Source organism: Talpa occidentalis, unplaced genomic scaffold (assembly GCF_014898055.3).
Source record: "Talpa occidentalis isolate TD23 unplaced genomic scaffold, MPIMG_talOcc4v2.1 talOcc4.16, whole genome shotgun sequence".
NCBI classification, from domain to species: Eukaryota; Metazoa; Chordata; class Mammalia; order Eulipotyphla; family Talpidae; genus Talpa; species Talpa occidentalis.
Window position 1 is genome coordinate 4,962,535 of NW_023601653.1, and position 21,943 is coordinate 4,984,477.

The 21,943-nt window shown below is 64.6% G+C and overlaps 1 protein-coding gene across 4 annotated transcripts; it reads left to right on the plus strand.

Moving 5' to 3' along the window:
* Nucleotides 1-595: 595 nt before the first annotated feature.
* On the plus strand, nucleotides 596-16,980 carry CBX7 (chromobox 7). 4 transcript variants are annotated; one of them, XM_037513540.2, is made up of 8 exons: nucleotides 596-688; nucleotides 2,376-2,419; nucleotides 2,675-2,760; nucleotides 8,980-9,045; nucleotides 11,599-11,692; nucleotides 12,422-12,488; nucleotides 15,096-15,168; nucleotides 15,347-16,980. In XM_037513540.2, exons 1-8 carry the CDS (start codon nucleotides 620-622, stop codon nucleotides 15,502-15,504), a joined length of 657 nt encoding a protein of 218 aa, XP_037369437.1. In that variant the 5' UTR covers nucleotides 596-619; the 3' UTR covers nucleotides 15,505-16,980. The 4 variants fall into 4 exon arrangements, with proteins under 4 accessions (XP_037369437.1, XP_037369436.1, XP_054552007.1 ...); XM_037513539.2 differs by lacking the exons at nucleotides 2,675-2,760; nucleotides 11,599-11,692 and having other exon boundaries at nucleotides 14,817-15,168; XM_054696032.1 differs by lacking the exons at nucleotides 2,675-2,760; nucleotides 11,599-11,692 and having other exon boundaries at nucleotides 14,817-15,168; nucleotides 15,350-16,980.
* The last annotated feature ends 4,963 nt before the right edge of the window (nucleotides 16,981-21,943 follow it).

The window sequence follows — 21,943 nt, forward strand, 5'->3', positions numbered from 1 at the left end:
CCGCCGCGGCCCGCGCCCGCGTGAGGTGTCGGGGCGGCGGCCCCGCGCGCCCCGCCCGTCCAGGCGCGCCCCAGCGCCCGGGGAGCCGGCGCGGCTGCTGACCGCGGGGACGGCGGGGCGCGGGGCGCCCGCTCAGACCCGCCGAGCCACGCGGCCCCGGGGCGCGGGTCGGGGGGAGCGCGGCCCCGAGACGCCCCGACAGGTGGGGGCCCCGGGCCGTGCCGCCGCCCGGGCCAGGCCAGGCCCGGCCGCTTCCGGCCCGCCCGCCGCGCCGGGACCCGAGGGACGCGCCGCCGGCCTCGGGATCCCGCGCCGCGCCGGGGGCGGGGCCTCCGCGGGGCGGGGCCGAGGGGCGGGGCGCGCGAGCCCCCGCCCCGCCCCCGCCCGCGCGCCCGCTCGCTCGCGCCGAGGAAAACGTTGCGCAGGTTCAAAAATGGAACGTCGGTGGCGTGAGGGAGCGCGAGGGGGTGTGCGCGCGTGCGCGTGCGCGTGCGCGTGCGCGCCCGGGCGAGGGTGACGGGGTCCCGGCCGGCCCGAGCCTCGCGCGCCGCAGCCGCGGCCCCGCAGCTCCGCCCCCGGCCCGGCCCGGCTCGGCCCGGGCCCGCCGCCCGCGCCCCGCATGGAGCTGTCAGCCATCGGCGAGCAGGTGTTCGCCGTGGAGAGCATCCGGAAGAAGCGCGTGCGGAAGGTGAGGCGGCCGGGGCGGCCCGGGACCCCCGGGCCCCCCGCGCCCCGCACCCGCGGCCCCCCGCGCCGGGCAGGGAGGGGGCGGCCCGGGCGGCCGCGCGCGGCGGGCGCGTCTCCCCCGCGCGCCTCAGTTTCCCCCCGCCGCTCCGGCTGCGGCGCTGAAGTTGTGGCCGGGAGGGGGCGGCGAGCCGGGCGCGGGGAGACTGAGCCCCCGCGCCCCCGCGCCCCCGCGCCCGCCCCCCAGCCTGAGCGGCCGGGCCCGCGGGGACGGCGGCCGCGTGCGTCGCGCCGGCGCCGGGTCTCGAACTCGGGGCGCGGGCCTGTCGGCACCAAGTCCCGAGAAGTTGGAGGCGGAGCTCTGGGCCGGCCCCGGCGCGCGGGGCTCCCCGCGGGACCCCGGCCTCCGCGGCCCGCCGCACCCCGCCTCCACGTTCCTCCCGGGTCGGACGCGCACCCCTCGGTCTTCCCCACCCCAACTTCCAGCCCCGCCCCAACGGGCTCGGCGAAGCCGCCTCCATCGCCGGGGCGTCCTCGAGGCCCCGCCCCCGGCGCCCGCGCCGTCCACACGCCCCACCGTGGCCGGGGCGGGGGCTGCCGGCGGGGGCGCCGCGGGGCCCGGGCCGCTTCCTGCCCGGGACGGGTCGGGGGCAGCCCCGGGGGAGGCGCCCGCGCCGGCCGCGCCGCCTCCCTCCCCGCCGCTCCGCGGCTGGCGGCGGCCCCGGGGCGGCCCCGGCCCCCGGGCTGCCAGAGGGGCCGAGGTCGCAGCTCCGCCCGACGGGCCCGAGACCCAGACCCGGCGGGAGGCGGCGGTCAAGGTCGCCGGCGAGGGCCAGAGGGAGCGACCCCGGCGCCGGCGCCCCTCGGGGAAGCGCGGCCCGGCCGGGCGAGGGTGCGGGGCCGCGCTCCCCTCCCGGCCTCGTGTCCTCGGGGCGGGCGCCCTCCCGCGCCCCGGCGCTCCTGGGTGTTCACTGGTCTCGGCAGCCCAGTCCCCGGCGCGGGCCGGTGAGCGGCTCCCTCTGGCCACTCGCGCCGGCCGCGCCTGTGAGAGGCTGTTTTGTGCCCGCCGTCCCTCGGGGCGGCCTCCCGGGGATAGGGGGGCTCCCTCCTGATGGCGTGTGGGGAGGCCCGCGAGGTGGGAGGGAGCTGGCGCCCGGGCCGGCCTCCATGAGGAGGAGACAGATTTGGTCTTAAAGTTCGGGTGAGACAGGATTTCAACCTGGGGTTGGGGGTCACAGGATGCCCTTGTCAGCTGCGAAGGGGGCGCTGCAGAGGAGGGGCCGCCCCTTCTGAAGGTCAGACTTTGCCCGCCTCCTCCGCGGTCCTGCCCCGGCCTCTGAGAGTCCTGAGGCAGTTCATGGCCGGGCCTGAGCGGCTACTTGCTAGGATGGGGCTGGCGGGGTTAGGGCCACGGGGCACCCCTCCGGGAGCAGTGGGCCTCGGGCTCCTGTACTTCCCCATGTGTGCCCTGCATGCCCAGCTTCTGCCAAGGAGCCCCAGAGGTGTTTGGGGCCAGGTGCATTTCTGCATTCTAGGGGTATGCAGCAGCCAAGCTTTGGGCAGATCTGATGGGGCCAGGGGTGGCCCCCTGAATATGTGGGGAAGTTTGTCTGCAGGGGGGAGAGGGCCACATGGCCCGCCAGGCTTGTCAGGGCAACTGTGTCTCACCGGGTCTGCTTTTCTCTTCCCAGGGCAAAGTCGAGTATCTGGTGAAGTGGAAGGGATGGCCCCCCAAGTAAGGCTTCTTTGTGTGTCTGTCTGCCCGCCCCGCCACCTGCCTCTTGCCCTCTTTCCTGCCCAGCTTTTAGCTCCAGCTGCTCTAACAGATAGTGCATCTCGAGTAAATCAACCTCTGAGGCTCAGTTTCCCGCCTGCCAGTGGAGGGGCTCGGGCTCATGAGGGTGGAGGTGGGCCCCAGCTTCTCTCCTCACCTGGACCCTCAGTGTTGAGCTCTGTCTTCTGCTTGGCGCCTCCCCTCGCCAATTCCTAGCTTGTCTTGGCACCGGAAGGTGAAGGCCCAACATCTTGGTCCACAGATAGCTGCTGGCCAGGGGGAGGGGCCCCAAGCTACAGCAGGTACGGTACAGGTTTGGGCTTGTGGGGCTGGGCAAGGGAAGCGGAGCCGAGTCCTGGTGCCACAGGGGCCACCTTGCCTGGGACAGCACTCTCCAGTCTGAGGAGCAGGTTCCCCGACAGCCTTGGGAGGCAGGTGCGGTCCTGACCTCTAAAGATGAGGAAATAGGTGCGGAGAAGGGAAGCAGCTTGCCTTAGGTCACACTGCAAGTGGAGGCAGAGCTGGGGCTTGAGTTAGGCCTCCCCAATCCAGGTGCCTCCTGTGCCTCCTCCATCTCCTAGTGTGGGAGGCAGGGAGCTGGGTCCCAGACCTCTCCCAGATGCTCCACCTCTCCTGCTGAGACCCAATCGGTAACCTTCCCACCCACCAATCACCTCCCATTAGGGAGCTGTGGGGAGGGAGGGAAAGAGCAAGTCGTGGGGCCTTCCTATTGGTCTGTGGGTGTCCCACCCCCTCCCCTGCCTTCTAGAGACTGGCTTCTGGAAACCCCCTCTGCCCCGGCCACTACTGTCTTTACCAGGGTGAAGCTCCTCCTGGGCTGGTGTTGGGGTCCACCTAGTATCCCATCCTGGGAGCATCTCTGGGGTCCTGGTGGGGAGAGAGCAGTGAGGATGAGTGCCTGTGATGCCCCAGCTTCCCTCTGCGCGAAACGGGTTCAGGAGTCTAGACCCTGCTCACCTCTCTCTGGCCCCTTCACCTGTGGAGGGGAAGACCTTGGGTGTGTGTGCAGGGTGACCCACGGGCATCCTGATCACTAGCGATGGTGCTGGCCGGGCAGCTAATGCATGTCCTCTCCTGCTGCTGCTCCCCAAACACCCTGGACAGAAGGCAGAGCCCCACCTCCCCTGGGCAGATGAGAGGGGACTTCCTGTCCAGGTGAAGGGGTGGTGAGAGGAAGAGAGCTAGAGAAGGCAGATGCCCAGAGAGGGCAGCAGGAGCACTGGCACCTGGGTACTCACTCCACCCCCATGCTGGAGTGTGGTCACCAGCCTGTTGGCCCTCAGTGCAGCGCTGGCTGTTTTCCCCCTCTGTAGATGCCATCTTTGGAAAGATTTGCTTCTCTAAACAGATGTACTTATCAACGAAAAGCTCCTTCTCCCACTTTGATTAATCCCGAGTGCGCCTATGTGCCTACCAGTCAGGAGGGGGGACCCTGTGTTCCAGGAGCAGTCCCTGGGTGCTTCAGCTGGCCCAAGTGCCCCCCACCCCATACTGAGACCACCAAATGGCACCTCCTGACTGTTGGTTCTAGGAACCCTGTTTGACCAGATGATCTGGAGCACCTCTGGCTCTGCCACTCTTTGACCCTGGTCCAGTTGCCCAATTGGCAGCTGTGAGCCCTTTGGCAGGTCCCCAACATGGTGGGGCCCCTGTTGCCTCACCTTCAAATTGGAATAAGAAATCCTCCATGGCGGTGTTGTGGAGATGAGATGTCGGCTGTGAAGGGCCTGGTGCGAGTTTGTCAATAATACAAAGTCAGACAACTTGGCTTCTGGGCCCCTAGCTCTGCCTCCAAGTCAGGAGAGGGCTGGGGGATTCCATTTCTCACTGGAGTTCCAAGGAGCCTTAAAATCATTTAGCTAGGGCCTCACATTTTTCCCATAGGGAAACTGAGGCCCAGAATGGGGAGGTCATTGCAAGAATATAACTGCCAGCATCGTGCAGTGTGGTACCCACTTCAAGCCAGCCGCTGTTCCCCTCAGCTTCCCTAGGGGTTGTGGGGGGAGCTTGAGTACCATGTGCCTCCCTGCAGACCTAGCAGCCATGGCTAGGGCAGTGCCAACCTCTGTGGGGAGGGGAGCAGATTCTTCTGCTCAGTCTGGGCAGGGAGACATCTTAGTAACAGAAACTGTGATTTAAACACATGATCTGTGCCAGACCCGTTAAGCCTTCACATGTTTTGTCTATTTTCTGACCCCAACAACAAATGACTCTCCTTCCTTCCCAGCAGATGGGGCAGAGGACCTATCTTGATTAAGCTGGAAGGCTCAGCAAGTGGCACAGGGAGGACTTTGGTGCAGGTAGCGGAGGATAAGTCCTCATCTACAGGTGCTCTCAGCCACCGGGGACCCTCGGATACCCCACTCTCAGTGCAACTGCCCGAGATTGCTGTTGCCCCTTTGCCAATGCCTTCTTTCCTGCCTTGCCACTTGGGAATGCAGCCCTGTCTTTTAGGGAGGAGAGCCTCCATGGATCGTTAGTGAGGATATTGTTAGTGGGTACAGCAATCGCCAGGTTTGCCAAGGAGTCTGCCGCTGTTGTTACCGGGCATTGGCCCATTTTACAGATGGAGACACACACCCTCGGCAGAGGAGTCTTGCCCAGGGCACGGTGCTAGGCCCGTGTGAACTACTGGCTGCGGGACCCCAGGGCCGGGCCTAGCCCCTGGGATGCACGGCTAGATCCACCAAAGCTGACCAAGGATCCCTTGTATGTTGGCCTTTTCATGCGCCCAGGAGGGCGCGCTCAGGCTGTGCGACTGGGGCAAAGCCTTGGGCCCCTCCGCACCTCCCTTTCCCCACCTGGAAAAGGAGGCCTAGTCTCACCTGCCCTGCAAAAGGCTGCTTTTTGCCACGCGCCAGGGGCAGAGGCGGCGCTGTGGCCTCCAGGACAGGCTGGGCAGCGGGGCTGCCAGGCCGGGGCTCGTCCCTGGTGGGTGTTCGCGTTCTTCTTTGTTTTGAAGTTGATTGAACGAGCGCGTATTTGCTGTTAGTGTGTTTCAACCCTGACCTAAGTGTTTCGGGGGCCGAACGCATCCGATCTGATCTGCACCCTAAAGACGGGCTGTCGGGGGACCCCACTCACGGCTAGAGCCGCAGGCCCCGGGGGCGCGCCCCGAGCTCGCTTCATCCTGGCGGCTGCGAAGGGACAGGGTCGGGGCGGCCCAGGTGCCAGGCGGGCGGGGCGGCCCGTTTGCGGGCGCGGGGGCGGGGCGGCGGGTCACGTGGCCGTGTTTACTCCGGAGCCGCCGCCCCGCCCCGCCCGCCCCCGCCCCGCCCCCGCCCGCCATTGGCCGCGGGGCTGCGACGCCCGGTGCCCCTGCGCGTGCTGGGCCCGCCCGGGCGGTGGGGAGATCCAGCCCCCCATCTGCCCACTCTGCGGACGGCACTCTGCCTCCAGGCCAGGTCCGCCCGCGGCCCGCGGCCCCGACCGGCCCGGCCTGGCAGCAGGACCCGGCCACACCGCAGCCCCGTGGGGACCCAAATGTGGGTCACATCGGGGCCCGAAAATAGCGGGTGCCGTTCCGCTGAGTCCCGGCCGCAGACCTGCCGCTCGCCGCCTCCGCGACCCGGGCACAGGGCCTGCCTCCTGGGCCGCAGTTTCTTCCTCTCTAAAACTGGGGGGGGGACCCTGCCTCATAAGGGTGTTCTGGGGGCTGGATGAGGCCCCGGCGGCCGTGGTGTCCCCGCACCTTGCAGTCAGTGGGTGTGAGGGTGAGTGCTAGTAAACAAATTGGGGTCCAGAGGCGGCTCGGGGCTTGCCGGCAACCACACGGCGGCTGCCTCAACAACAAGCAGGTGGGGTGGGGAGGATTAGGACACTGGAGAAAGCAGGCATGGGGGGACTCAGCTCCCCCTTTCTGCACTAGTTAAGTTTACAAAATTCACACCTGGTGGGGGGCGGGGGGAGTCTGCCAGCATCTGGTTACTTGTAGTTTGGACATTTCCCAAACTATAAAAATTCCATTTTCACTTTCAGCATTTCTTCAGGTGAGCAGGACTGTGCAGCGGCTCCTACGGCCATTCCCCAGAGCACCAGCACCCAGCGTGGCTGGGCTGGGGCAGGTGACCCTTGCCAGGCTGAGTCCAGCTGGGCTTGAGTAATCAGGGCAGGTGCCGCAGCCGGTAGGGGGCAGTAGGGAGAGTTGGTTTTGCCACCAAGGGGCAGTTCAGGAAAACTACTGGGACCTGGCTCTTAAGGAGTAGGAGGGCCCTGCTGGGTCTGGCCTTCCAGGGGAGAGTGTGGCATGTACCACTCAGGCCGGGCATGAGGCGTGCAGTGCGGGCCTTCATCATGGAGTCCACAGAGCCTGACCCCAGACTGTACTGAGTACACGTGTGGAAAATGTCAGTGGAGAGGAGGAGAGGGTTCTGTCCTGGGGTGCTTGTTGCCCCAGTGTTGGGTATCACCGTGTCCCGAGGGTTTAGCTCAGCAGTCAGGAGGCAGCTGGGGCTCCCCTTGGCCACTTTTCACTCCTAACAGCTCCCTCTTACCCAGCAGAGCTGGGCAGCAGCTTAGCCAGTGTCCTAGACCAGTGGTCTGGTTTTGTGTGTGTGTTTGCATTACACATGTGCACACATGTAGGTATGTATATGGTAGTGGATATTGTGTGTTGTGTGCATACATATAGATGCACATACACATGAAAGTATTTTAGACCTTAGTTTATGGTGAGTGACACTGGTTTTTCCATATATGGAAGTCATAATGCTGGCTTTTAAAATAAGAGTCATTAGGGGGCCTCCCCGGTGGCGCAGCAGTTGAGCGCTGGGTTGCGAAGCTGCCCGCGGCCTCTGCGGCGCCGGTTCGATCCCCGGCTGCTTCCCGGCCACTGGAGGAGGGTCCCGCATGGCGCGCAGACCTCTCCTGCCGCCCGCTGCTCCCCTCAGCAGTGTGCTTCGGTCCTTCTGCCTGCTCTGCTCCCCGCTCTGGCTCTGGTGGGTTCTCTCACCCTCCCGCGCTTCTGACTGTACCCAGTGCATGTATAAACAAACAAACAAACAAAGAAAGAAAGAAAACATGCCTCTATTAAAAAAAAAAAAAAGATTCATTAGGGACTCCCTGGTGGCACCAGGGGTTAAGTCTCAGCATTGTCAAGCTATTGCCAGCCACTGCCTTTTAGCCAGGGAGGTGACCCACAGGGCGCAGCAGACCTCGCCTGACTCACCCGCTGCTCCCCTCAGCAGTGTATTTCAGTAGATCTGCCTGTTCTGCTCCCTACTCTGTCTCTGGTGAATCCTCCCACCCCCCCACCCTGCACCTCTGGCCTACACCCCAGTTCTTGTATGCATAAATAAATAAACCTTTAATAAATAATAAGATTAGTTTAACAAAAAAGGTGAGTTGCTTTAAGGCAGATATTAACAGCATCTGGAGGGTGGCCGCGCTGTCACTTCCCGGGCAGAGGATGCTCTGTGGTCTAGGAGTGCGGGGAAATCCCTGCGGAGATCCCAAGAGCTTCTGCTGGAGGTTCCCCCGCCCCATGCGGTCACTAGCAGTTACAAGATTCCTGCTGCGTGCCAGGCCCAGACACAGGGCCCTTCAGACCTGGTCATGATGGCCCAGATGTGCACCCGGGAGGGGGGGAAGGGGGGCTGCGCAGGCCATGCTGGTAAGCAGCACAGACCCGGGCGCTGTCTGCCGGGCAACGCTCTGTGCGCCCGGCCACATGAGCCGTGTCATCAGCGGGGGCGTCCTTCGCAGGTGGGGAAAGTGAAGCATTTCACAGTGAAATTGTCCAGGTTTGCACAGCCAGCGAGGGCACAGCGGGGTTTGAATCCAGACAGGGCTCTAGAGCCCCAGCCCTGTGCCACGTGTTCTTTCCTCTCATTGGAAGGGAATCCTGGGATTTTCGGGGCCTGCCCTCTTCCCTGGCACCCCGTACTTCTGAGGTGACCTTGGGGCCTAGTGGAGAGCTGTGCACTGGGGACCTCAGGCCATCTCTCCCTGAGGAAAGAACTCAGCATTGAGACCAGAGCTCAGCGGAAAAGCGACACTGATTGTCAGATAAGGAGGAGGACAGGAGGCTCTGAGCAGAGGGCTCCCTGAGGGGTTTCCCGGGAGTTCAAATGGGTTTGGTGGCCACGAGCGGGGTCTGCGCGTTGGGTGTCTCGGCATGTGTCTTGCTGACGGATGGAGGCCCGTGGGGTCTCCCAGGTTACTGGGTCCACTGAGTCTCCCGCATTACTTGGCTGCTTTCCCAGAAGGAGTTTGGTCTTAGGAGCTTAGGGCACTGGGCTTGGGGTGCCCTGAACCTGTACCCAATTCCTTACATCCTCATTCAGATGGATATGGTCGCGTATAGGGTGGAGTGGTCAGTGCTCAGAATGAGGGGAGTTCCGGCAGTGTCCCTGCCCTCGCCTGGGCACCCAAGGGTGGCTTCTGGGATTAAAGCCAGGACTGGGAAGGGGCAGAGGCCTGCAGGAGTAGGCCTGGCGTCTCTGGGGGCCTGGACTGTGGGGCGGGGCTCAGGGCGACTCTGACCTCATTTCTCTTCCCAGGTACAGCACGTGGGAGCCAGAGGAGCACATCCTGGACCCCCGCCTGGTCATGGCCTATGAGGAGAAGTAAGGGGGCTTGGGGCTGAGCTTGGCGTAGGGGGTCTGGCGGGGACGGCCCCGCCGAGTGTCGCTGGCTGGTGAGGGCCCTTCCCTGGCCTTCCTTGGCCTCCGTCTCCGCTGTAAGAGGGGCGGCCTCTACCAGCTGCTGCGCCTCCCCCGGAGGTGGGCCTCTGTTTCGGTGGAGATGGAGAGCTGCTCACGTCGGCGTCCTGGTGCGAGGGCAGCCCTCTCAGTGATGCCCGGTCCTGGCCTTGGTGTCGGGTCAGAGACCTTCTCCCTGGAGAGTCTGTCACCAAGAGGAGGAGAGTCTGAGGCAGCTTGAGACCGAGCGGGCGGGAAGCGGTCTTCTGAGTCTGGTCTGCCCCCCTCGGCCATCGCCCAGCTCCTGGCTGAGCAGACCCCGCCCCACTCCACTGCGGGTCAGCGCCCACATCTGCCGGGGCTCTGCTGGGGCTCCCCCAGGCTCCCCTGGTTGGTTAGTGAGTGGCAGCTCCACCCCATGGCCTGTAAGGGGCACACCTTAGTGGGGAGCCTTTGACCAAAAAAAAACAAACATCTCGACCGCTGTGGGGCTGCTCCCCTCTGCTGCGGGAGCCCAGGCCGCACTGACCTCTGCCAGCCGCCCCCTCCGCGTGGCCACCCTGTGCAGTACCGGGCATTTTGTCAAAAGGGTTTACCTACCCGCTGGCGGCAGCCTCCTGCGGCGGGGGAGGGTCTCTTTGACAGGTGAGGAGAGGAAGCTTGGAAGGCAAAGGGCGCCTCCCGGGACCTCCTGGGAGGAACTGGCTGGCCAGGACTTGCCTGGGGCTTCTCCCCTCGTTTTCCTGCCTGTCCCTTTCTGCTCCTCACCCCTCCTCCCCCAGGAGTTTCCTGCTGCTGAGCCAAGTCCAGGTTCCCACTGTCATTTCTTTCACATCCCGGTGTCCCTGCCCCTCGGCTGCTTTCTGGGGTTCCAGTGCTTGGCGGGGCCTGAATCCAGGAGGGTGGTGGCACTGGGGAGAGGCCTGCGGCGTGCCAGGCCACAGAGGCTTGGGTTGGAATCCTGGCCCTCCGCTCACCAGCAGTGAGATGTGGGGCGATGCCCTTCCCCTCTCAGAACCTGTTTCCCTGTCTGAAATGGGGCGGCAGTGCCGCCCTCCCAGCGCTCCCCTGGGCAGCGGGGGTGAGGGAAACACTGCGAACCAGTGACGCGGGCACCGCGTGGGCGGGGTCAGCTCGGGCATCCTTCCATCAGTTCTCTGAACCTTTGCTGAGACCCTAGCACGTGCCAGCCTCCATGCCGGCGCGGGGCCAGCGGCAGCCTCCCCTCCCGCGCTCGCGCTCCGGAGCAGAGACGGCGACAGGGACGGGCACACGACAGTCGCTGGTGCTCGGGGAGGCGACTGCAGCAAAGAGGGAGTGAGGGCGCGTGGGCTGCTGCTTTCCAGGGGGGCTTGGGTGGTGGTGACGGGAACCCTGGGTCAGTGAGGGCGAGAGCCCCTTGGGTGTCAGACAGCCGTGTGTGCAGGGCCTGGGCTAAGGAGCAGGGCAGGGCAGGGCTGCCTCTGTGGCTGGGCAGGTGGGAGCAGTGGGGGGAGAGCAAGGCAGCTGAAGGAATGGGGGTGCAGCCCACAGTCCCTGTGGAGCATTTGAGTGGGTCAGAGGAGCCGGTAGTTAAAGAACAGATGGGAGTTTGGAGACAGGCGGGAGCACCGCAGGCCTTTGCCCTCACCTTCTTAGACTTGGTGGGAAGGCTGCAGGGGTGACGTTCATTCTTACACCTGCTCTGCAGGGTTTTTCACAGGCCCAGGAGAGTGGGGCAAGGGCCGCTAATGGGGAGTCCTTGCTCACTGGGAGGGCTAGGGGGTGCAGAGGGCTTTCGTGGCCAAAACCCGAGGGGCCTTACCACCCTGCACAGTCAGTCACAAGCGAGGGCACGGGGCTGACAGAACCCAGGCCCCGGGTAGGAAAGGCTGGACGGAACGGAACCCCCCCACAGCCACTGTCCCCCCAGCACGCAGAGTAGGGCGCTGCAGACTGGAAGGCCGGCCTGCCCCTTGCGGGCCTGGCAGGCTCAGCATCTTCTCCGGTGGGGGACATTGTCCACAGTTTGGCTTAATGTCTCTGTGGCTCAGTTTCACAACTCTCAAGTGCAGACGGCGACAGCGTCTCCCTCTGGTCGCCTGTGAGGGCGAGGGCCGGGGCAGCACCTTGCGTCGGGCCCAGGCCGCGGCCGTGCTGCTGGGGCAGGTGGCTGGGGAGTGCGATAAACACGTCACTGGGCTGTTTCCTCCCAAAGCCCTTCCTTCCGCCTTCTACTCCTTCTTTACCTCTTTCACCTACTCCTCCCTCCCCCGCTGCGCTCTTCGGCCTCTTCCCCACTTGGACAAATACCAGGTACCTGTCTTGGCCCCCAGAGTGCCAGTGGTCAGCTGAGAGAAGCCTCTTGTTCCAGACAAGGAAACTGAGGCCCAAAGAGGGGAGGTGGCCCATCCAGGTCCCCCTGGGGTCGGGCACAGCAGACCTGGAGTGGGGTGTCCCATGGTCACAGGTATCACAGTGCCCCGGGTGCTCTTCCAGATGCTCCTTTCGACCTGCAGCGGGCCCTCTGCACCCTTGAACACCACGGTCCCTGGGGGCGCAGCAGCTGCCCCCGGAGGAGGGCCCCCAAAGGGTAGGTAAGGCTGAGCTGGGGCCGAGGCCTTGAACTAGGGAAGGGCAGGCCAAGCCCCTGGGCCTGTGCCCTCTGCTCAGGGGCTTTGCTCAGGGGCGTGCGGAGTGCAGTGAGAGGCGGGGGTGATGGGCCTGCTCACCTGGCACTGCTCTGCGTGTCTGTGGTGTCGTGTGCGGGCAGCACATGGCAAAGAGTAGGCACCCACTAGGCAGAGGCTAGTTTTTCTTTCCTTCCCAGAGGAGAGGGGGCTGCCCACTGGGCTCGTATCATCCCCGAGGGGGCGATCTGGGCAGTGCTGCTCTCCCAGGAGGACATGCGCATTCTTGGCAGGCCTCTGGCGCCTCCGTAGCCAACCTGGCCAATAGGTCTCTCCGCAAGTCTCCTGAGAGTAGAAGCTGGAGCTGCAGTGTTTTGGGGGTGTCCCAGTGTCAGGCAGAGAGCTCCAGTGTATGTCTGGAAATGCTGCCCGAGTCCCATCCCTGAGTCGGGACTGGCAGAGCGCCCTCCCTGGTGTCGGTTGCGGAGCCTGAAGCCCGGGAGCTGACACTTGACCACATTGTTATGGCCCAAAAAGAACAGTAGGGAGGAGCCCCTACCCCAGGAAGGGAGATGGCCTTGGAGGGTGTCCTCTCCCCCCCCAGACAGCAGAGGCTGGAGGAGAGGACACCTTATTTTCCCTTCAATGTCACCAGTGTTTCCTTTTCTTCTGCCATCTGCTCTGCACCTCAGGGAGGAGAAGGACCGAGCGTCGGGGTATAGGAAGAGAGGCCCGAAACCCAAGCGGCTTCTGCTGCAGGTAACCCCGCCAGCCTGGGTGCCGCCCGCAGGCCCCGCACTCCCCACAGCCTCTCCCCCACCCCGCGTTGGTGCTGGCTAGTGGCGCCTGCCCCCAACCCTCCCCAGACCCCCAGGGCACTCAGTGGGTAGAACTGGTGGGGAGGAGCAGGGGCTGTGGCTGGGGAGACAGCCTGGGGGGGAGGTGCCCTGGTGGGGGAGTCTATGTTGTGGAATCCTAGAATTTGAAAGTTTAAAATCTTGTAAGTCTTTCTGGTGCTCAGAGTCCCCAAGGCACAACGTTATGTTTGAGCCCCTTCTAAACATCCACTTTAGAACTGAGGTCATACGGGATTCTAGAATCCAAAACATGGAGACTTGCAGAATTCTGGAGTCACAGCCTTTACGTGCTCAAGAAATGTGGGGAGATGCCCGCAGGGCCACCTCACCCAGCTCCCTGCCTCATCCAGCACTCCTGGATCTTGGAGCGCTCTGCTGCCCTCGCTGGTGTGCAGCGAAGAGCAGGTGGAGTGTGACGTGAGCCGCGTCTCAGAGCTTCTCCGAGCTTGACTTCTCTGTAAGATCAGGGCGGTGCAGACGCCCGCTCTCCTGCCCTCAGCCAGGCCCACCTGTGTGTGTATAGCCCCAAACCAAGGCTTCTAGTCCATGGGCAGCGGGAGCCACGTCGAGCCTCCTGTCCACACTAGCCTGTAGATCACCTGGGGTTTTTGCCAGAGTAACAGGCCTTCCTCACGCCGCGACCGCGAGAACTGGGTCCCAGGGAGTTACACAGCCCGCCATGTCTGCTGCACGCTGCGCTCCGTGCTCGGTGCCCCTACAGGCCTGCACATCACCCGCACGCACCGCCTCGGGGAAGGTGTGTCAGTCACCTGCTGCTGAGGGGCAAGTGACCCCCAGCTAACTACCCACAGAGCGCAAGCCCCTGGCGCGGGGTTTGGTGGGTCTGCAGTTCCGAGTGTTCAGCTCTCCAGTGGCTCTGGTTCAGTCCTGGCCGTGGTGTGGGGGCTCCGCTCCTCTGGAGGTGGACGATCTGCTTCCAGGGCGGCCCCTTGTGAGCCTGGCGAGCCAGTGGGGTGTGGGCTGGAGGCCTGGCTCCTCACCACCGGCCCCTCTTTAGGGCTGCTGAGTGGCCTCCCGGGATGGCCACCGGCCTCCCCGCGAGCAGATCTGAGTGATAACAAGGAAGCAGCTCGGGGTCTGACCCCGTCTCGCCGTCTCACCCCCAGTGAGTGTGGGTGAGGACTCTCGGCAGCGCGTCCCGGGGGCCAGGACCAGACAGTGGTTCCCCCGCTTTCACTGACCGGGGAGGAGGCCTGTGGCTCGCCCAGAGTCACATAGCTGGGTTGACTCCTGGCGCTCCCAGGATCCCCATTAGTAGCTGAGGACAAAGACTAGTCCGCCACAGGATCGGACCAAAGCTCAGCGGCCTAGGGATGGCCTGTGAGCCCGGTGGGGGGACTGGGTTTTGTTAGGGTTGCGTATAAGGCCAGCCCTCCTCGATTTGGGTTGCCCACTCGCCCTGTTCTGCCTCCTCCCATCACCATGACAGTCGTTCCCCGTGCCAAGCGATGGGCCTTGGTGGTGGGTGTGGAGAAGGAGCCTTCACGAGTGACCTGCGGGTCTCCCTGGTGGCCGCTTTTGCCGGCGCTCTTGGCCTCTGGTGTCGGGGAGTGGAAGGAACCATCCCGGAGTGGTGTGGTCGCTCCCAGCCCTTAGCACCGAGGCTCTGTCTTGGATCTGTGTAAAGCCAGTAAGACAGAGCCCCAAATTAAAAACTCCAACCCGCAAATGGTGCAAGAATGCGTCCTCCTGCCCTATTCCAAGGAAGTGAGCCGGCTGCCGGGGCCGGAGGGCCTCTGCGGGCAGACTCGCGGGGCTCAGGCCGCGCGCCCTGGCTCTGTGCTCCCCTTGGTGGCTGGCCCCAGAAGCCTGGCCCCGCCGCCCACCATCCTGTGGCGAGCTGGCTGTTTGAAACCTGGGGTCCTTAGTAAAGATTCTTTATTACAAGGGGTGACTCCTGAATGGGTCAGCTCTGAAAGCCAGGTTTCTTTTCCCTTGGTCCATTTTCAGTTTGTCTGTCTTGTGCCCCCCTATTGTGTGTACCCAGGGGCTATGCCCTGCCGCCCTCTCCCCGCCACTTGCAGCCCCCCCTCCAGGGCAGATGCGGCTTCCTCGCCAAGACAGTGGCTGGGCAGGCGGGCTGGCAGCCCTCCGCAGGCCGTGGGCATGGGGTGATGGCTGACTCGGGGCGGGAGGAGCAGCATGAGGCCAGGCGTGGCTGAGGGTGGCGGGCAGGGCTGACCCGCCGTGCCCTGGCTTGCCCCCGCAGCGGCTGTACAGCATGGACCTGCGGAGCTCCCACCAGGCCAAGGGCGAGGAGAAGCTCTGCTTCTCCCTGACGCGCCCGCTCGGCAGCGGGAGCCCCGAGGGGGTGGTCAAGGCAGGGGCACCCGAGCTGGTGGACAAGGGCCCCTTGGTGCCCACCCTGCCCTTCCCGCTCCGCAAGCCGCGCAAGGCCCACAAGTACCTGCGGCTCTCACGCAAGAAGTTCCCGCCCCGCGGGCCCAACCCGGAGAGTCACAGCCATCGACGGGAGCTCTTCCTGCAGGAGCCCCAGACCCCGGACACCCTGCCGGCCGCCGGCGAGTGGGAGCCTGCCGAGCAGCCCCCGGGCGAGGAAGGTGAGTGCCGGGGCCCACCTGCCTGCTGCTCCGGGCCGGCGGGGAGGCCCTGCCCCTGCCCCGGTCGGGGCACCGAGGGAGACACGTGGGGGGGGCGAGTCTGCCCGCTGCCACCTGCTCCCGCTCCCCGCCTCGTGGTCAGCAGCGCCCCGTCTGTCTGTGTCTCCCGCGGCTGCAGCAGAAGCAGACTTGGCCGAGGGGCCCCCTCCCTGGACGCCCGCGCTCCCCCCCAGCGAAGTGACAGTGACCGATATCACTGCCAACTCCATCACCGTCACCTTCCGCGAGGCGCAGGCGGCCGAGGGCTTCTTCCGAGACCGTGGCGGGAAGTTCTGAGTCGCCGTTGTCGCTCCTCAGCTGTGGCTTTCGGGCTTGGGGTGGGGCTTCCGGAGATGGGGAAGGTAATTATTTTATTTAAAAAAGTTCGGAACAGAAAGGGGCGGATCCCGGGCGCCCCGACCCTGCCCCTTCTCCAGGAGTCATGTTTACAGAGAGGCCTGGGCGCGCGGGGAGGCCTGACCCCTGTCAGTCGGGCGTCACCCAGGCAGGATGGGGACAGGCCTCCTCGGACACCTGCCACCGTTCCTCTCCAGAGAGAGCCCAAGCCTCTCCCGGGGCTGGCCCAGCCCAGCCTTTCTGCTTGCTGTTCCCTTTCCTGGGGGCTGGGGGGGCTTTCTGACCTTCCACTCCAGCTGCTCGGTGGGATGCGGAGCTGGCTTTGTCCAAGCATGGCTGGTGCCGAGAGGGGGGGCAGGAGGAAGGGCTGGGGTGCTGGGGCGGCCCCTTCCCGGGCCGGCTGCCCACTGAGCCCTGCCCCTCCGGTGCCCTCCCCGGCGCCCTCTTGAGCGGGGGCACCTGACTGCGGACGTGTGCGGCGGGGCTGGCGAACTTTCTGCTTAGGAGCTCGGACCACGGGAGGGGGAGGCGGGTCACGGCAAACAGGAGCTTGCCATGGGCACCCCGCCCTCACCCCACCTGCATGCACACCCCTCCACGCTTCTGCCCGGCTCAGCAGCTGTCAGCGGAGGGGAGGCCGGCCCGGCGCGGTGGCCAGACAGCCCGTGTGGCCCTCGGCCTGCGCGCGGGAGCCGCCTCTCTGACTCAGGGGACTTCAGCCCGGCCCGCTCCTCCTTCTGCCCGCCCTCCAGTTCAGCCCAGCGCCAGCACTCAGGGCCATCCTCGGCTCCCTGCACCCCCCTTCTGTCCCGGGTCCCTTCCCAGCCCACCCTGAAAGCTGCAGCTGGGGCGCGGGTGGGGCCTCTGCCTGGCCTCCTGCGGGCGGCGGACAGGCCCGCGCTGGAGCGACCGCTGCCCGGAGGGGCTCCTTCCCCAGTCTGCACGCTCAGGCCTGGGGCTGGTGGCTTCCCCCGCGGTGAGAAGCGACCCCTCCCCTCCCCCAGCCCCGGACTGGAGGAAAAGCCAGACTGGGGGGCCCAGGGGGCCATGGCTCCCCCCTCCCCTTTGTCAGAGTGGGGCACTTAGGGGGAGTTGGAGCCCTGCCTGCCCTCCCAAAGGACCGTCCCCCACTCTGTGCTTGTTCTGAGGAAGGACAGGGCGGGTCTGGCCCCAGACTCCTTTTTTCCTAGTTCCCTAACCAAAGACAGCCTGCACCCCAGTTCTGCGTAGGGCGCCCTGCCGGCGAGATTCCCCAACCCTTGACTCTGCCCCCTTCCTCTCTCATCCGTAGTTGTCCAGGGTCAATTCAGTGCTTCCAGTGGGGGTCAGCCCCTCATCACCGCCAGCCTGAGGAGTGGAGTCTAGAGTGCGGGGTCAGGGAGAGGAAGGGCAGCCTCGAGCCCCGCCCCCCCCCCCCCCCCCCCCGGCTGTGGGACCCCAGGAGGGGCAGGAGCGTGGCGTGGGGGCCCTGTCAGCACGGGTGATGTTGCCCCCGTGCCTTTGGGTCAGAGTTGGCAGCTTCCGGTCAGAGTCACCCCCCCCTCCAGGGGTGTGGGGGTCTCTTTCGAAGAGCGGTTTGTGCAATGTGAAGATTTGGGGGGATCGTTTTGGGGGATGAGGCAGATGCTTTTGTCTGTGGCAGAACATGTTTTGCCTCTTCCTCAGCCTTTCGTGCCCCCGGTGCCCTGCATCTCAGGGAGGGCGGAGCCCAGGGGCCGGGCGGGCAGCTTCCTGGGGGAGGGCTGTGGGCTCTGGGGCTTTCCTGCCTGGGACAGAGGCCTCTGGGGGGGTCGTGTGGCCACGCAGGCCCCCTCCCAGCCCTGCGCGTTCCGGCGAGACAGGGGCAAGGTGGACAGTGACCTCCCCACAGCCCCCCAGAAGGCCAGTACTCTTGGGGGCGCGGGCCTCCGAGTTGGCCCGTCTGCCCGCCGTGCCCCACCCGATCTGAATGTAGAGAGACTGAGAAGGGCCAGTAAGTACTTTTCTTCTGCGGCGCGGGGGGCGCGAGGAGAAGCTTCTCCGTTCCCCCTGCCGCCTGGGCCCGCGCTGCCAGGCGCCCCCGGGCTGGAGGTGCCCTCGCCGGCCGCCGCGCCCGCTGGGGAAGGCGCTGCTTCTGGACGGTGGACGGGCTCTTGCGTCGGGAGTGGCCAGCCCGGCCCCCGGGGCTCCGCACAAGCGCCTTTGCACAGAACGAGCTGCAGCGCCAGACAGACTGAATGTAGGGGCGGCCGGCCGGCGAGCTGGGGCGGGTGCAGAGCGCGGTTTTATTTTTGTACTGATATTGGGAAGAGACTGTATAGCATCTATTTATTTAGATGATTTATCGGTAAATGAGGCAAAAAATATTAAAAAATACATTAAAGATGATTTTCAAAAAGCTCTCGGGCTCCTCCTCACGGTGTTCTGTCGCTCCCGGTGGCCTGGGTTTCGGGCCCAGGCCTGCCCGTTCCTGACCAGGACAGCTTGTGTCTCTGCGCCGCTGGCTGGCGGGAGCCACCTGGGCATGGGGGGTGGGGCGGGGAGAGGGAGGGGGAGCCAGAGCCTGGGGTGTGAGCGGCTGGCGGCCCCAGAGGCCCCGAGGCCCTTCTGCTCTCCGGAGCTTCTGTGCCTGAGCTGAGGTGGTCAGCACCCCAGGCATCTGCAGCCACAGGTTCTGAACCCAAAGGACAAAGGGGGGGGCAGGAGAGTCCTCTGGACCCATCTGCACGGGGTGGGGGCGCAGGGCTGGACACGGAGGCCCGCAGGGAGCAGGCAGGGGAGAGCGGGCAAGAGGTGCCGCGGCAGGAAGGGCCCGAGCAGGATCCCCGTGATCGGAGCGGACGGGTGAAGGAGTCCGGAGCGCTCAGTGGCTTTTTCAGGCTTTCGAGTTTATCAGGTACACGACAGGCCGGGGGGCCGGGGGACCCCCTCTTTCTGGGCTCTCCGGCGTGCTCTCGTGGCCTCTGCTTCTCTGGGGTGCTCTTCCGGTCTCTCGCGTGTCCTCCTGGTAGTTCTGTTCCTGCCCCTATAAGCCTCGTCTCAGCCCAGGTGAATCCACCTACGCGTGCCCACACCCTTCTCCAGGTGCCGCCATCGGGCGTGCATCCGGGACCGCAGGGATCCATCATCCCTCCTAATGGCGGGAGGGCAGAAAAGCCTGACATTTACCCTACAATCCACCCCCTCAGGGTTTTCATTTTTCTTTTTTTTTTTTTTGTGGGACCCTTGCCGGCGGCGGGGGAACAAACAGGTGCTGCAGAGGCTGCGGGCAGCCCCGCAGCCCAGTGCTCAACCGCTGCGCCAGCAGGGGAGGGGAGGCCCCCTCGGGGTTTTCTGCCACGCAGTCTGCAGCCTGTACACAAGTCACATGCAAGCTAAATACACATTTCCCTGAGCACTGCAGCCCCGGCCCGCAGAAGCACAGCACGCATCTCCATAGAACAACAGACCCCAGGACGGCAGAACACAAGTAAGCCCAGGCAGGGCACCAACCCAACGGCAAAAGACAAGATCCCTGGCATCAGCAGATGAGCCACCACTTCTGCCGAAGGCGCGGGTCATGCGAGGGGGGGAGCCACACCTGCCGTGGGGCTTCCTGGCCCCCTCCGGCCGTAGTCTCAGCCACAAGCCACACGCCGCATCCACCCCAGGACGCGCTCGCTCCTGGACTGGCGGTTCTGTACTCTTTGGGGGCAATCGCCCAACCCTCAGGGTTTCTGTCGCCGGGCACCCCAACGCTCGGCTTCATAGCCACCCACGCGACACGCAGGCCCTGCGCTCAGGCCAACCCACTGCACATGCTCATGGGTCGGGGAACTGTGAACACAAACGCCACACGCGGCCTCTCTTGGGTCCCCTCCTTGGCTGTGGGCCCCACCACCAGCACGTTCCCCACCCGTCCCCCAAAGACGGATGCCTCAGCGCATCACCCTCACTCAACCGCGAGCAGGGCACCAGCCACAGGTGATTTCACGAGACTCACTGGCCTTCGTCTACATATTTAAGCTGCTTCACAGCCGCTCAGGGCTTCCCAATCCCAGCACCAGCTTTTTGCCTTTCTAAGTTGGCTTTTTTTTTTTTTCTTTAAAGATTTATTTATGTGTGCATAGATGATGCGCGGGAGGGTGAGAGGATTCACCAGAGAGAGCGGGGACAGAACAGGCAGACTGACGAAATCCACTGCTGAGGGGAGCAGCGGGCGAGACAGGCGAGGTCTGCCGCGCCACGTAGGCACCTCCGCTGCCGGCGGGGATCGAACCGGCGCTGCAGAGGCCGCGGACAGCTTCGCGGCGCTGCGCTCAACCACCTGCGCCACCAGGGAGGCCCTCTAAGTTGGCTTTTTTGATCTGTCTCCTCTGCCTGGCTGCAGAGAACTTGGCAAGGGCACCCTCCCTCAGCCAATCTTGGGCTCTTGCCATGCCTGCCCCTTCCTCTACTCTGGCCATTGCCTCTCTGGGCTGTGGCCCTGGGAGTGCTGGGCAGTACCCAGGCTGCTTTTGGCCACCGAGGCCCAACTGGCCAGGCCTTTTCATTTCCTGGGGTTTACAAACGACACCATCCACCCCCAGGGCCCCCAAAACATAACATCAACCTGCCATAAGGTTCCTCGGCCTGCTGGCGGGGCTGTCCGTCCAAGTCCATCAGTTTTTCCCTTTGTCAGCACTGGGCGAGCTCCGAATCGTGGTCCTCTTTCTCCTATGATTCTGCTGCCTCGGGGGTCGTGGGCTGGTCCTCACAGGCCGCCGCCTCCTCCGGGCGGTCTCGTCCCGCAGCTCCTGGACTTTGTCCACCACCTGTGCTCCTGCCATGGCGCCTCCAGCGTTGTCACAGGCTCACGGTCTGCTACTCCTCGGTCCCTCCCGAGGTCTTCAGAGGGCTCCTACCCGTCTGCATCGAATCGTTCTGGTGACTTGCGCCAATTGCAGGGGCAGGAAGAGCACAGGGCAGGTTCCCCGTGATCAGAGCAGGCGGGTGAAGGAGGAGTCCGGAGCCCTCGGTGGCTTTTTCAGGCTTTTATTGAGTTTCCCAGGTACACGGCAGGCAGGGGGCCGGGAGGCTGGCAGGGCCCCCAGCGCCCAGCAAACCTTCACTCTTTCTGGGCTCTTTGGCCTTCTCGCGTGGCCTCTGCTTCTCTCCTGCTGCTCTTCCGGCCTCTCCGTGCTCTCCTGGTAGTTCCGCTCCTCTGGCGTCCCCTGACGCCGCCCTTCTAAGCCCCATCTCAGCCCAGGTTTTCCCAGTTACGCGTGCCCACGCCCACTCCAGGAGGCCGCCATCAGGCTGCCTCAGGGCTGCAGGGATCCATCATTGATCCTAATGGGGGGGGGGGGGGGGGGGGCGGGCGGGGCGCAGAAAAGCCTGACAATTACTCACCCTACAGGGCCTCTGCGGTTCCGCGGGCTGGGGGTGGCTACAGCGGGCTCCTGCCGGTGATGAGGATGGACAGGCAGGGGCACCCTCAGGTGGGGGGATGATCAAGGCAGGGAAATGGCATAGTGAGAGGGTGGGGGTGGTCAGGCCAGGTAGATGCTGGTGCCCCACCTGGGTGGAGACTGGAGGAGAAGCAGAGTGGAAGGGCCTCAGTCACCCCCAAAGCAGGGCCTGTGGTGAGGACTTAATGGGCAGGAGTTGCTGCGCATTGTGAGTCAAGGGGCAGGGAGGAGTCCCGATGGGGGAGGGCCAGGTGCTGGTGTCGACATGAGCAGTGTAGTTCCCGGGGGTCTCTCCTGAGGGTGCTGAGGTCACGCGGGTCCGCACGGGTCCTGGACTGGCCTCTGCTGTGCGCTCTTCCTCCAGGACGACGAGGCATTTTGGTGCAGTCTGATGACGGTGACAGTCAAGTGTGTCGTCCACATCCGGGCCCTCTGTACCTCTGTGGGTGCGGGGGCCGCTCCACTTCCTCTACAGTGATTTTCGGGTCTAGTCCAAACCAAACACTTGCTTTCCTTCCTCCACGTCTGCCCGCCCCGACTCCCCCACAGCAGGCAGATCTCTTGCTCATTTGCCACATGGCCTTGGCCCAGGCCCTCTGCCCAGCGCCCCACCCCTGAGGTCCTCCACGATGCCCACATAGCAGGCAGCTCTGTGGGGGAAAGCCTGCATCCACTGCCCGTTTGACCCTGAGTGCCCATGGGGCCTGTCCTGGCTCAGGCTGCCCTTCCACTTTTTTTTAAAAGGTTTATTTATTTATGCATATAAGAGCTGGGGTGCAGGCCAGAGGTGAGAGGAGTCACCAGAGACAGAGCGGGGAGCAGAACAGGCAGACTAACTGAAATACACTGCTGAGGGGTGCAGAGGGCGAGGCAGGAGAGGTCTGCTGTGCCGTGTGGGTAGCTCCCTGGCCGGGGCTCAATTTCCTGCTACAGTGGCTGGCAATAGCTTCATAGTGCTGAGACTTAACCCC